This window comes from Trichomycterus rosablanca, chromosome 2 (genome assembly GCF_030014385.1).
Source record: "Trichomycterus rosablanca isolate fTriRos1 chromosome 2, fTriRos1.hap1, whole genome shotgun sequence".
Lineage (NCBI taxonomy): Eukaryota > Metazoa > Chordata > Actinopteri > Siluriformes > Trichomycteridae > Trichomycterus > Trichomycterus rosablanca.
In genome coordinates this window covers 20,228,637-20,243,277 of record NC_085989.1, presented here as the reverse complement: position 1 = coordinate 20,243,277, position 14,641 = coordinate 20,228,637, and the positions used below count along the sequence as shown (strand labels likewise).

General features: G+C 39.1%; 1 protein-coding gene across 1 annotated transcript; it reads left to right on the top strand.

Moving 5' to 3' along the window:
• The first annotated feature begins 762 nt into the window (after positions 1-762).
• zc3h7a (zinc finger CCCH-type containing 7A) lies at positions 763-14,062 on the top strand. Its single transcript, XM_062990366.1, has 22 exons — positions 763-863; positions 2,755-2,794; positions 2,894-3,091; positions 3,198-3,356; positions 3,506-3,586; positions 4,611-4,664; positions 4,772-4,811; positions 4,898-5,196; positions 5,447-5,690; positions 5,888-5,928; positions 6,027-6,201; positions 6,279-6,434; positions 8,092-8,297; positions 8,572-8,657; positions 8,784-8,965; positions 9,725-9,795; positions 10,214-10,350; positions 10,459-10,564; positions 10,803-10,911; positions 10,999-11,132; positions 12,353-12,516; positions 12,599-14,062. The coding sequence occupies exons 1-22, from the start codon at positions 796-798 to the stop codon at positions 12,786-12,788; spliced, it is 2,940 nt and encodes a 979-aa protein (XP_062846436.1). The 5' UTR covers positions 763-795; the 3' UTR covers positions 12,789-14,062.
• The last annotated feature ends 579 nt before the right edge of the window (positions 14,063-14,641 follow it).

The following is a 14,641-nucleotide window of genomic DNA, read 5'->3' as shown; positions in this document are numbered from 1 at the left end:
CAACTTTGGGCAGCACTGTGGCTTGGTTGGTAGCTTAGTCACCTTACAGTGAAAAGGTGCTTGGTTTAATTCCTAGGTGAAGTGGTCTAGGTCCTTTTTGTCTGAATTTTGCATGTTCTTCTTGGGTCTGTGTGGGTCTTTATTGGGGAGCGCTGGATTTCTTCAAACAGTCTAAAGACATGCAAGTAAGGATAAATTGGGGATACAAAATTGTCCAAGATTGTGTTTGACATTGAACTGTTAAATCATGTGTAACCTGTAACTACCTGTCCTGTCCTCATAACTACCTCCTAAAAGAAGACCAGGCCCCCACTTGCCCATTCTGTGGAGCAACCTATATGTTACCTCTGTATTTAACACATCTTCTATGCATGCCAAAAGATAAATAACACCATATAAGACATTGAAAAAATCAATTAAACTCTACACCCTCACAGTTACTCAAACACCACCCTAATCCATATAAAGTCTTTTCATGAATTCCTATAAAGAAACAAATCGACCCCCACGTTTTAAAGATGGAACTATGATTTTGCTAATTATGTTTAAAAGCCTACTGTGGACTGTCAAGCGTACTTGTGCCATCCCACAGCATATTGTTAGTGTGCAACCAATAGTAAGCATACCTGTAATGCAGTTTTCATATGATATGGCTTTGACTTCTATGTTAAACACAAAATATCACATACATTGTTGGATTATTGATAGAGCCTTAAGGACAGGCCTCACAATTTGACAGCTTTTATTTGTTTTGCAGGTTTGGGCTAAAGTGGTCCCACTATCACGCATGGGAACATGTCAGGAATGGGTCAGAACCGAAGCAGCCGGTATCAGGACATAGAAAAGGGGCTGCAGTTCATCCAGTGAGTGTGTTTACCTAATTTATGTATCATCCTTAGCAATACCTGCTTATATCAGAGACAATTAAAATGATGTAGTACGCCATGAAAAGCGGAAAATGTTAAAGCTGTGCCTCCACTTTCAGAAGTAATGACTGTGTTACCGTTGTTAACTTTTTTTTGTGAGAATGAAGCTGAAACATGAGACTACATTTTGTTGTTGAGGGAGACAATTGACATGCTGAAATTTGAGATCAGGAAATAATAAAGATGAAAGAACTCACAAATCTATTTATTGTCTAGTACTTTTGCTACCACTAGATGGCAGACTAATGCGTCTATTAATGGGGACAACAGGTCAAAGTTTAGCAGAACATGGTTTAAGGGCATAACCAAGCCAAAATGTAATGTCCCTATATGTGACCTCAGGGTAACAAGAGGCTAGACTTCAGGCTGTATGTATGAAGAGTAAATATGCATGAAAAACGATAGCGAGAAACTGTCTGGGTAATGATGTAAGAATGTATGTACACAGTGTGTCAAAGATAAGTAAACACCTGTATGAAATGCTAACAGTTTGGCAGATGGTGATCCAGTTTTAAACACAAGCTATGTGGAAAGGGGATAACCTGTTAGGCCATGTCACCAACATGATGGCCGTCTTAAATGTCGCCACCTTGGATTTACCTTTTTTGAATGGGAAGGTAAGTGTAATTGAGACATTAAACTGGTGGGGAATTGAACCTGAAAAACAAGGGTGTGCTTCATGTTAACATGACTATATCCAGCAGTGCTGAGATCTCAAGCTTGCAAGTTTGAATCTCACCAGGCACCTGCATGCACACATGATTGGCTAATGTCTGCTGCAGACGTGATTGCCTGCCGGGTGGAAGGGCTGGAGAGATTACTCATCACTGCTGCATTTGTGGCCTCGGTTGGCTGGTAGACAGCGCTTGCACAGGGTGGGGAATGATAGAGAGGAGTGCATGTCGCAATTCTGATCTCTGTTTGAACCCGCCTCATGCAGGTGCAAAGAAGTGGTTGGCAACTGCGTGTGTCAAGGGGTGTGTGTGTTAGGAACGGCCCTCCTCTGCCAGGCTAGGGGTCTGCAGCAGTTGGGGAGAGAAAACCAAGGTAATTGGATACAACTAAATTTGGAGAAAAGGGAAATGCATAAATAGAATTTGTATTCTAGAAGTCTATTATTTATCAGTGATTTAATATTGCCATCTTGTTGGTGCCGCCACTGCTGGTGCCTATCATTGGATCATTCTCTGCCAAACTGCTTTTGTTTTATATGGGTGGTTCTTTACTTTGAGACACCCTGTATTTGCCTAAATACTCTCTGTAAGTGGTAAGCTTCAATGCAGATAATAGTAGTAACATAAAGATTTTATAGTGATGTTAAAACTGATAAGGATGTAGATATGGGCATTTTACCACTAAACATTTTCAACATTTTACTGTTCAAAATTCAGTAAATTCAACGTGACGCATTAAAATGTTTAATCAAATACTACAAATACTAGTCAGCAAGCTTTAGTCTTTATTAATTTAATCAACGACACAAGGTACATAGTCCCACTGTTGCCAAAGTGCCAGGTGACCCCCCCCCCCAATTCTGTTTTTTATAAGGAGACTTAACATCTCTGAGTATGTAAGTTACAAGCCAGGTCTATAAGGTGCTTCTGATCCAAATAATAAATCTATTAAGACAGTCAGAGGTCTTCTACATCAGTACTAAGTGTTCTGACATGCACAGACATGAAAAATCAGGTAACTGGAACATATTTAATTTTGGCAGTGATCAGATATGTGGTTACATGCACATGGCCATTCTCATAATGGAAATTTTACAGGTCTCAGATTTTACTGTCTCTTCAAGTACTTCAATTCTGATCATATTTTTCTGTAGGTCTACCCTGCCGTACCCAGGCACCCAAGAGCAATATGAGGTTTGTTGTTTTTACTCTCACATATTAAGGTATGCTGATCATTGTAACACAGTGCCTTCTATGTATCCTACTGATAAACACTTGTGTCCTGCATTTTAGGTATTCATTCAGGATCTGGTGAGGAATTTGCTTGCGGAAGGGAACGATGTATTTCATGAAGGCGAATGGGCAAAATCTGTCGAGCTCTACACTGAAGCCTTAAACGTAGCGGAGTATGCAGAATCAGAAGAAATCAACATATCTACTCAAATAAGGGAGAAGCTCCATGCTAACCGTGCTGCATCCTATCTAAACATTGTAAGTGGATTTGCTGTAAATGGACAAAAAAACACCAAGATGTGGAAATGTTTTGGCATATTTGGCTTTGAATCTGTACATACTTTCTGTTTGTTGATTGATGCAGGGCCTGCATGACCAAGCCTTGGAGGACTGTGAAAATGCTCTTCAGATTAATAAAAACAATTACAGAGCACTGTATAGGAAAGCCAGGTGCCTGAAAGAGATGGGGAAATGCCAAGAAGCCTATGAGGTTATAGCCAAGTGCTCTATGGTAGTGCCTCAGGTCAGTCATATATCTTTATTTTGGTGTTCAGGTCAGTCAAATCAGACCTCCATTACTTTATAGCATTATTAGTCTTGATTTGACTGAAAGCATGCATTTTAATATTTTGTTAAACTTGTTGAAATATGTTGTTTTGTTATAATTTATAGGATGCCAGTGTGATTGAGTTGACTCAGGAGCTTGCCAAAATGTTGGGACTTAAAATCCGTAAAGCCTACGTCAGAGGAAAGGTAAGTTACGTTTTTCATCCTCTAATAAATCGTTTTGTAATTTGCTTATTGCTAAAATATAGTACACAGCAAAAGCCACTTTAATCTTGTAAAAATCACTTCTGTTAACTTTTATTGGTAAAAGCCAATAAAACCTCCATGTCACATGTGCCAAACGCTGCTATTTCACAAGTCACCGATGACTAGGTGCTTCTGTTACAACACTGGCGTGATGAGAGATGAGGGACTTCTGCTCCTATATTTATGGGTCTTCACAGCAGGTCATTCTGTTCCACACGCCTGGTTTTATGCAGGATACAAAAGCATTTTTTTTATTCGAGGACTAGCACTGAGAGTAGCCTGACAAGTTCACTTCCCAGTGGCTAGGCTGTTTGGCCACAAAACATAGACATTTCAGTTGCAGTCTGAACCTTCACTAAACAGCCCAACAAAGTGGATGAAACACACTGTCAGAAATCTGGCAGTAAACTTTGGGTTATTGTAAGCGCAGTTACCCTTAATTACTGTTTGAATCTTACTTACCTCCATTCTGAGGTTAACATTCCATTTTTTTTTATTATTTTACAGCTTGTAATTTATTTTGTAGTAATATAATACATTTTTAATAAGTATCTTTGGCAAGGTCATCATAGCCTATAAATATTGCATCATAACACTGATAATTTGCACTTGCATGTTTGTTGTTTTTATTATTTTAAAATTGGGGCGGCACGGTGGCTAAGTGGGTAGCACTGTCGCCTCACAGCAAGAAGGTCCTGGGTTCGATCTGTGTGGAGTTTGCATGTTCTTCCCGTGTCTGTGTTGGATTACCCCGGGTGCTCCGGTTTCCTTCCACAGTCCAAAGTGTGGTGAATTGGAGATACTAAATTGTCCATGACTGTGTTTGATATAACCCTGTGAACTGATGAATCTTGTGTAATGAGTGACTACCGTTTCTGTTATGAATGTAATCAAAGTGTGTAAAACATGAAGATGGCTGACAAATTGTAACTGTAACTGATAACTAGCATGATATTTTTAACAGCCTGCCTTAAATGTTGAGTCCGGCCCCAGTGTAGCAGGAGCAGCCAGTGATAAGGTACGTGTGTACTTTCTTTTTTTAATGTTCATGGGTGTTTTCATTTAAAAAAAAAAACAGCAAACAGCATTTTCATTTTTACACAGCAAACTGTTTTGTTTTTGCAGCCTCTTTCAAATACTTCATCTGTAGAAGACATTGAAACAGGTAGGGCTGATTTGTTCTGGATTCTTGTCACCACCGACTACAATAAAGATACTGTATTAATTTTCTTCTTTCTGCTTATTTCACAGATGAGTCCCAGTATCTGCAAAGTACTAGTAATCCCACCCCAGTGAGCACCTCACAGTATCCCCCTGCGAGTACGAAAGCAGAAGTAAAGCCTCAGCCTGTCCCTCTCAGTGCCATGCCTTCTAAAACTCCTGAATCCCGAAACCCTGAGCCCATTCCACTGGTTATGCCTCTTATAAATGGTTCCAGAGCCAGTGAGCCGTACACTGCACCGGACCCACAGCTGGACTTTGATGGAGAGATTTTAGGAGATGACTTGGATGAACTACTGGATGAAGCAGCTCCATCTGACACAGCCCTGGTAAATTTCTTAAGCAGAATTTAGAATACCACTTACAAATTTTATGCTGGTCTTTTTACTACCTACTACTGTTAAACAATAACCAGTCATTAGCTGGTGGGTAATCAACAATTCTTTAACCAGTTAGTTGTTTTCAAGCTCTCAATTGATTGTCGGTCACGTTGTAAGTTGCATTGGATAACAGTGTCTAATGCTGAAACTTTTAGGGTTTGAAAGTGTTCATTATGCATTTGAATTCCCTCTTTTTAAGGTAATTCCTACAATGACGGGTCCTCTTCCTTTACCAAGCAGTATTGCTACTTCTAGTTCCATGACTGCACCTCTTCACGGGCACCCCTTTTTGGGCCCTGCTATGCACATGGCACCACAATGCACAGTGACTTTGCCCGCACCCTACCACAAGCCCAACCCATCTGGTTACTCCTTTGCAATGGACTCATTTCCCTCACACCTGGATTCGCTGGATAGCTTGTCTATTTCAGAGAGCTTACCAGGTATGTTGTGCTATCTCTTATGTTCTGTTATAGTGTAATAATTATTTAGAGGTTTGAAATGTTTAACTTTAGAGAATGTTAGAGCACATTTTGTGGTTAGTCCTGTTTTATTCAAAACCTCTTAAATAACTGGTATGCATTCTTATATTTAAAATTTGTATAGAATTATATCTTAATGACACTTTCTAAATGTCCAGAAAAACCACTCAGAACGGGTTTTGGTCAACACCCTTTCATGGTAACTATTTTCTTTTTTTAGTTTTTAGTTTTTGTCTTTAGTTTTATATTTAAAGTTGCTTTGTGACGTTTATGTAAATTAAACATTTCTTCATTCAGATGGGCAACAGTGAAAGACCCTTGCCCACTGTGCCACCTATGGAAATACCGTTTGGCATACCAGACAGTGGCATATATTCTCTGGAGGTTCCACAGTATATGGACTTAGGCAGAAATCCTCTTGCTGATATGTATGAGTTTAAAGCAGCCTGCAGTGTGTGTTTTTTAAAAACTGGTAAGCAAGCAGCTCTACATTGTGCAATCAGTTTTTCTCTGCACTGGTTTGCATCACTATTTTATACCTGCCTGCAGGGCCTGGGATACAAGACTACACCTACCATGAAGAAGAGCATAAATGTAAAAAGGATTTGTTACTTGGAAGAATCAAACATTTTGACAATACTACATGGAAATTAATCCGACCAAGGCCAAAAAATCAGTACTTGGGGTCTTATTATATTTGTAAAGGTAAGTCTTTTTTCTTTACAACATTATTAAAATCATTTAACATATACACCGATCAGCCATAACATTAAAACCACCTCCTTCTTTCTACACTCACTGTCCATTTTATCAGCTCCACTTACCATATAGAAGCACTTTGAGTAGTCCATATATTTCTCTACATGCTTTGTTAGCCCCCTTTTATGCTGTTCTTCAATGGTCAGGACCACCACAGAGCAGGTATTATTTAGGTGGTGGATGATTCTCAGCACTGCTGTGACACTGACATGGTGGTGGTGTGTTAGTGTGTGTTGTGCTGGTATTAGTGGATCAGACACAGCAGCGCTGCTGGAGTTTTTAAATACTGTGTTCACCCACTGTCCACTCTATTACACACTCCTACCTAGTTGGTCCACCTTGTAAAGTCAGAGACGATCGCTCATCTATTGCTGCTGTTTGAGCTGGTCATCTTCTAGACCTTCATCAGTGGTCACAGGACGCTGTACACGGGGCGCTGTTGGCTGGATATTTTTGGTTGGTGGACTATTCTCAGTCCAGCAGGGACAGTGAGGATCAGCAGCTGCTGTGTCTGATCCACTCATACCAGCACTAACACACCACCACCATGTCAGTGTCACTGCAGTGCTGAGAATGATCCACCACCCAAATAATACCTACTCTGTAGTGGTCCTGGGAGAGTCCTGACCATTGAAGAACAGCATGAAAGGGGGCTAACAAAGTATGTAGAGAAACAGATAGACTACAGTCAGTAATTGTAGAACTACAAAGTGCTTCTATATGGTAAGTGGAGCTGATAAAATAGACAGTGAGTGTAGAAAGAAGGAGGTGGTTTTAATGTTATGGCTGACCAGTGTTTATAACATTAATATAAGTGCAGCACCAATGCTTTACCCATGAGCCTGTCTGAGTGTTGCTACTCTGTTTAGATGACCCGGCTGAATACACTGAAAAGTGAAACTAATATACCACTTGCCCTTTACTAGTAAATGCAAGACAGTAGAATATAATGCATGTAATGTTACAAAATTAGGTTTTGTACATTTTTTACAGAGCTTTCACAGGCAGCAATGCACAAAAGTCACATTTTGGAAGTTTAATTCAGATGAATTACTTACTCAGCATAAAATCCTTTCCAAACGCTACCTAATACCTAAAATGCACAAATATCAGTGTAAAAATAAGATTCTTTCCACATTTATTTTCTTAAGCATCTTTTACACTTTATAACATTCAAAAAATGTTTAGCTAGAAGCTCACAAACTAACTGATACCTCTCTGACGAAATATTTGACCCAGATATCTTTCCAAATTTCTTTTGATTTGATTTTAACATGCTTTCTAGTCAGAGTGGAGCATAGGGTGTCTGGCCATGAAATGTTTTTTTTCTCAATCCATTTTGCAAGAAACAGCCCAAAAACTGAAGCAGTGACGTCACTGTGTTTGTGAACTGCAAACAGGGAATGGTCTCTTCAAATTAACACAAATCAGTGTGCGGCTATAAACTAAAACCTGCCTAAAATGCAACCTAGACAAATGTATCAACACCATGATGTCATTGCTCATGTTCTTCTGTTATTCCTCTCCTATTATTGTGTCTCCTCTTATTATTTTTGTTCTGTTATTGTTTTCCTATAAAATGTAACTGAACTATTATCTATAGATGTATCCAGTGGAGAAGAATGTAAGTACCTTGGTCACTGCACATTTGCTTATTGCCAAGAAGAAATTGATGTCTGGACCCATGAGCGCAAGGGCTTCATTTCCAGAGACCTGCTGTGTGATCCGTATGGGTCCAGAACAAAGCTAAACATGACTGTTTCCAAAATCCTACAGGAGCACCAAGGGATTTTTATGTTCCTCTGTGAGGTATGATCATTAATGAGGCACTGTTTACGCCTGACTGGCTTGTATATGGGAGTGTAATTAACTGCTAATATATTAGTTTGCTGATCAACCATCATGACTATTGCATAAACCTTTTCTTATTTCCATGTGTTCATTAAACATTTAAAACACTATTCAATTTAACAGTTACACACTATTGTGACTATTGCATTATTAGTGGAATACCATACTAACACTGCTATGCTTTGTTTCTGTACTGTTTTTGAAAGAGCTCTAAGTACAATCTGCTTTCCAGGTATGCTTTGATCACAAGCCCAGAATGCTCAGCAAACCTGGTGTCTGCTCTCATCCAGTAAAATCGCATGAGGCTGATGAAAACAAGTAAGAATATTTCCCAAAGACTGATTTGAATTCAACTTCTGTTCATTAAAGGGTAAACAATGACAGTGTTCATCTGAACAGCTGAGTTTGCTAAGCAATCTGAATGTGACCTTAATGTTCTTCTAGGTGCCTGGTCCATTTTTTAAAGGACAATACCATGAAGTTCTCCAAAATCCGTTTATACCACACACTGTGCCAGCTGGATCTGTGTAGGCATGCTGCCCGTTATGGTTGCCAGCGAGAGGACTTCTGCTTTTATGCCCACAGTCTTATTGAGCTCAAAGTGTGGATGATGCAGCGTGAGCAAGGTAGGTTTGGTAATACTGCAATAGCTGTCCATATCAGATCTATAATCAGTGCACTCATCTGCCCCCGTTTAGAAGACGTACATTTAAAACCTTATATATAAACAAGTGTATTTATTAGTTATTGAATTCATCTGGGCTTTTGGTGCAAAAATGGAGCAAACAGCTTTCCATGTTATTCTTTTTTTTAATCTAGACTATTCTCGACTACTTCACACTGCATGACGTGTGTTCCTTTATCATTTGATCTGGTCATTACAATACACCTTAATTTTTTTCTTCAGGGTTGTTACTTATAATGCATATTTAAAGAGAGAGAACTAACATTTGGTGTAAATGTTTACGTTTACATTTTCGGCATCTTGTCCAGAGCGACTTACAGAAGCGCTTCTACAATAAATTTTCCATACTCTAGTTCAAGTAGACAACAATCGAAGAATACAAATCTGCTAAAACCCTTTAGCATTTTGCTTGCTGTCTAATTATAAGGTGGAACCAACCAAATAACAATTAGTAAACACCTTGCACTTTGTGCTGTATTGCAGCCAGTTGTAACTTAATAGAAATATGGATATATTTACACACAATAGTTTGTTTTATTTTTTCAAGTTACATTTTTTGGAAATTATTTTTTGTGTATTAAACTTTTGTGTAAGACTTTATGAATAAAGTGAACTGTGGCATATTTTAGTTGCATTTGATGAGTGGATGGACGTTAATTAAAGCTTTGTTTTAATACATTCTGTTTGATTATTTTTTTAGGCATTGCACATGAAAGTATTGTCCAGGAGGCAAAGAAGTACTGGAGTACCAAGAACAGCTCACAGGCACAAGTATTGTGTTTTTATGTATCTTATTGTTAAATTATTTTACAGTTTTACTGATTATGGATGTTTACGGTTTAAAACCATTTTAAACCTGATTTGCAAAAAAAAATTTCAGTAAATCATGAATTGCTTGATTAAGTGGATCCTCCAAAAATGTTAAAAGACAAATAAACAAGGCACAAACATGCCTTTGCTTTCACCCTGATTCAAATCAATTAAAGATTAAAAGGTTTTAAATATATGCAAGCTGGATGTACTGTATATTGCAAGGTTACAGGCTCTATGCACCATGAGTCATAAAAAGAAACCTTTGTACCTTTGTCCATAACTTTTTTCAAAATTATTTCTTGACCAGTGGTGTTCGCAGCGTCATGTTGAAATGGAACTGCTGTGATGCTGTTTTTAATGTTCTTGTTTTCTTCAGGAGCTCCCCGCTGTTTTAAAGAAGTTTGGACCTCCAAATCTTAAAATGCAGTTTGTGTGTGGGCAGTGTTGGAGGAATGGCCAAGTCAGTGAACCTGACAAGAACAAGAAGTATTGCAGCGCTAAAGCCAGGCATGCGTAAGTCTCACCTTCATCATTCTCTGAACAGGTTGGGTTTTTGCAGTTGTTGGTAAGGAACTGTCATTTTTATTGTTCATGATGATTTTATTTTTGTTCTTTGTCCAGCTGGCTTAAAGACAGGCAGGTGGTACTGATCAGCTCAATTGAACGAAGAAAGTGGATAGCAGCTCGTCCTCTTCCAACAAGAAAGCCTGCACCTGCTCAGTTTGAGGTAATTCAGTCTGTTATGTGTAGGATTTAATCGATGGCAAACTAAAAAAATAATGCAATAGCCAAAAATGTGGTGTTTCACAAAGCACTCGGACACAAAACAGAAACACACAAAAATAAGTACTGACTCTAGGGTACTAACTAATAAACATGATTCTGGACCACTTGGTGGCGATCGTGAGATCTATTGTTTCAACATAAATCATTATTGTAATTCATGCCCCTCTTTTCATCATCAGCTGTGCCTGCATGTGGCTGCTGGCAAGAAGTGCCAGTATATCGGGAACTGTACTTTTGCCCACAGCTCAGAGGAAAAGGATTTATGGACATTCATGAAAGATAACAATAGTAAGTTGTCAAATAAATCTTATAAGGTGCTAATAAATCATATTAAGTAACAAAGGCCAAGTTTAAACACTTTTTTTGTGTGTTTAGTTGCAGATTTTGAGCATCTTTATGACCTGTGGCTTCAGTCTCAGAAGCCAGGCTCTAGTGAAGATGGCCTCAGTGGTGCTGCTAAAGAAAATGGGAAACCGATTCACATGCCCACAGATTATGCAGAGGAAGTGGTATGGGACTTCACACAGATGCATCATTTTTATACAAGACCACAAGTTTTCTTTTATTATTATTCTATTTCTCCTAATTTTGTTTTTTCCAATTACCCTGTTGTATCTTCTCCATTAAGGAGAGTTGTACTTAACACTTGCTTCCTCCCAACCAAGTGTAGTAGCCAAAAATGTGATTAAAAATTGATTAACCTGCTCAGGCAGCTTCCAGTCAAGTCAAATTTATTTATATAGCGCTTTTTACAATGGAGATTGTCTCAAAGCAACTTTACAGAATACGGGACCAACAGACCAAAAACCCCTTTTGAGCAAGCCGAGGGCGACAGTGGCAAGGAAAAACTCCCTTAAAATCTATCAGTACTGTGTATGGAGAGTCACACACTGATCTCCATTATCCCCTGTCTCTGTGCAGGCATCATCAAACAGTCAGCAGAGGGTGCAATTGCAGCAGCAATGAGGAATCTCTTCAGCCCTCCCTCCTTCAGACATTGCCAGTCATGTCTGTGTAGGTGCCTGGCTGGCTAATAGCAGAGCTGAGTTTCGAACTTGAGATCTTAGCATTGGTTGGGTTATTTTCTAGACCCTTGGTTTCCTAGCACCTACCCAAAACTCATAGAAGATGGCTGAGCTACTTCAAAATGTGTACTTTTAGGCACCCAGGTGGCACAGCAGGGTATTCCGCTAGCACACCAGCGCCCGGATTCTGAACCCCTCGGTTCAAAACTCGGCGTTGCCACCGGTCGACTGAGCGCCATCTAGCAGGCATAATTGGCAGTGCCTGCAGGGAGGGTTGAATGGACTACGTGGGTGGGGACTTAAAACACTGTGTAAGGACCCTGATTAGCAGATAAAGGGGTGCCTGTGTAGAATGCATGGGTGAAAAGGGTTCTGCTAAGGGCTGCACTCAGGTCGGAGGAGGCGTGAGCAGCAATATACCCACCATCAGGGATCCCCCAGCAGCAGAAGACAAATTTACTACACTAAGTTGGGAGAAAATTACACAATCTATTTTCCCATTGAAGCCAAACAGCATGTGTGTAAAAACAGAAAGAACAGTTAACATACTATGTACGTCTAAGTCAATTTTGCAGTTATTTTGACCAGGCTGGAATAGCCATGATAAAAATACATACTATTTTTTTATTATTATACTATTTTTTTATTATAATTCCTGCTGCAGGCTGTTTATAGCAAGTGATGATTTTCTGTTTTTTTATTAGACTGGTAATCACTGTTGGCTCTGTGGAAAGAACTGCAATAGTGAGAAACAGTGGCAGCAGCATATCACATCAGAAAAGCATAAGGACCGCATGTTCAACTCTGAAGACGAGCAGAACTGCTGGCAGTATCGCTTCCCCACAGGAAATTTCAATGTCTGTGAGAGGTAAGTTCAGTCTTCAGTAGTTTTAGTTACCTTTAGTATCAATGGTGATCTGTTGTTGATGGACGTGTGTTGCTGGCTACAGGTTCCTAAAGGGCACGTGCACCGAGGGGGAGCAGTGTAAGCTGGCGCACGGTGAGGAAGAGCTAGCAGAGTGGATGGAGCGCAAAGAATTTCTTTTGAGGAAACTTGACAAAGCCCGAAATGATCACTTGATAGCACCAAACGATGATGACTTTGGCAAATATAATTTTCTGCTTAAAGAGTTAAAGTAATTTTAATTAATTCAGCAATCTGTCTAAGGTGTATGGAAACTATAATATGTTGGGAATAGAGTATTAAAGCAGACAAGCTCGTTTGAGGCTGCCTGCTGTAAAAGAGGGAAACGGCCCCTCTTGCTTTCTCTGGTTGATTTACCGCAAAGCACGAAGCTAGCAGTGTGTTCTGCTTCATCACAGCTTTGTTGCTTTTATCACAGAGAATGAATCACCATTGCATGTTATGTCCCAGTTCTTGAAATGATGCTCAACAATCAGAATGTTAACAGTCTAGCTTGTTGTCAGACCAAAATACAATAAAATAAACGCGTATAAAGATTATAGGAGAGAAATCTATGACGTAACAGAGGCTCTGTAAGATTAAGTATGGGTTGTTTTCCCATTTCAACATTAGAGGCATTATTTCCACCTCCTACATTTTGGATCATCTAAATTTGTTTTACTTCTTGACTGTGTGTTTATTTTAAATGTCATTATCTAAAAGCTGGATTGAGGCTGATAATATGTGGTCAGGAAATTGCACAAAATAAAATACCAACGATTGTTTAGTTGTTTTCTTCCCACCGTTTTATTTTACCACTGTCCCGGACCTACAGGACACAATGCCAGTGATTTTGTATACCAGGGAAATATTTCTATAATAGAAAAAATAAGTAATGCATGAGAATCTGTTTTATTCCCAAATACGTCTTTGCAGATTTCTATTTAACTTGAGTGTTTAAAGAGAAAAGTGCCAATAATATGATTTGTATTATTGAAAGGTCTGTGACAGAATTATGGATGGCAGTTAAAAGAACCATGGAACTGAACTTTCTTTCTACTCTTTCTTTATTTTTTAACCACTGGTATAAATGCTCGCCTGTGGGATTGTTAAAGTGGGTTAATGTAACTTGTGGGTATATGTTTACTTGTTGAATAAAGCATATTTTACCTACATGTTAAACTGTAATTATTTTAAGGTCATGTCAAACTGCTTTCTTGACTCTCCTAATGATTGTCATCCTGCTATAGATGTAAATGACTTGAATGTTTTTCATGCAATTACATGTAATTAATTGCATGTCTGAGTGTTATCTCGCCATTTCCAGTCCATGCTTATTTGCTCAAATTAACAGTGTTTAAATGTGCCAGATGTTCATTTTCAGATTAAAATACTTGGTGTTGGTTCTGTCTAATCTTAATGCTGATGTCTGTTTTAATTACAGCTTTTTTTTAGCTGCTCATATTTGCTAAACCATACGTACAACCCCAGGTCAGAAAAAGTAAAACAGTATGGAAAAATATATAAATAAATAAAAAATAAAATAATAATAATTTTTAAAAATGCAGTGTTTTTTTACATTTACTTATTTTATTTCAATCACTATGAACTCAACATATTTAATGTTTTGTTTGGTTAACTTTATTTCATTTAAAAATACACTGATCAGCCATAACATTAAAATCACCTCCTTGTTTCTACACTCACTGTCCATTTTATCAGCTCAGTCTAGTCGTGTCCTATTACCCTGATTGCATCCTCTATACTCCTTTATACCCTTTACCGCTGACTGAGGACGCCTCTCAACTGACTTGCGCCCCCTCCGGTACGCACAGTCAGTACAGATTCAAGTTCATACACTTGACGGGCACTGTGTACGGAGGGCCACACCCCCATCAGCATTATTCCTCAGCCATGTGCAGGCGCCATCAGTCAGCCAGCAGGGGCTGCAGTCGCACCAGTTATGAGGACCTATGATCCGACTTTCTTACCATCTAACCCTGAACAACAGCCAACAGCCGCCCAGCCTAGTCGGAAGGCAACTCTGGTGTGCTAGCGTACTTTACTGCTGCACCACCGGAGCGGCCCA

Excerpts from the sequence above, each read along its gene's own strand:
- zc3h7a (XM_062990366.1), top strand. The coding sequence starts at position 796 with ATGTCAGGAATGGGTCAGAACCGAAGCAGCCGGTATCAGGACATAGAA. Across the intron at positions 3,092-3,197 it reads CTGCATCCTATCTAAACATT|GGCCTGCATGACCAAGCCTT; the intron begins GTAAGTGGATTT and ends TGATTGATGCAG. Across the intron at positions 3,587-4,610 it reads AAGCCTACGTCAGAGGAAAG|CCTGCCTTAAATGTTGAGTC; the intron begins GTAAGTTACGTT and ends TATTTTTAACAG.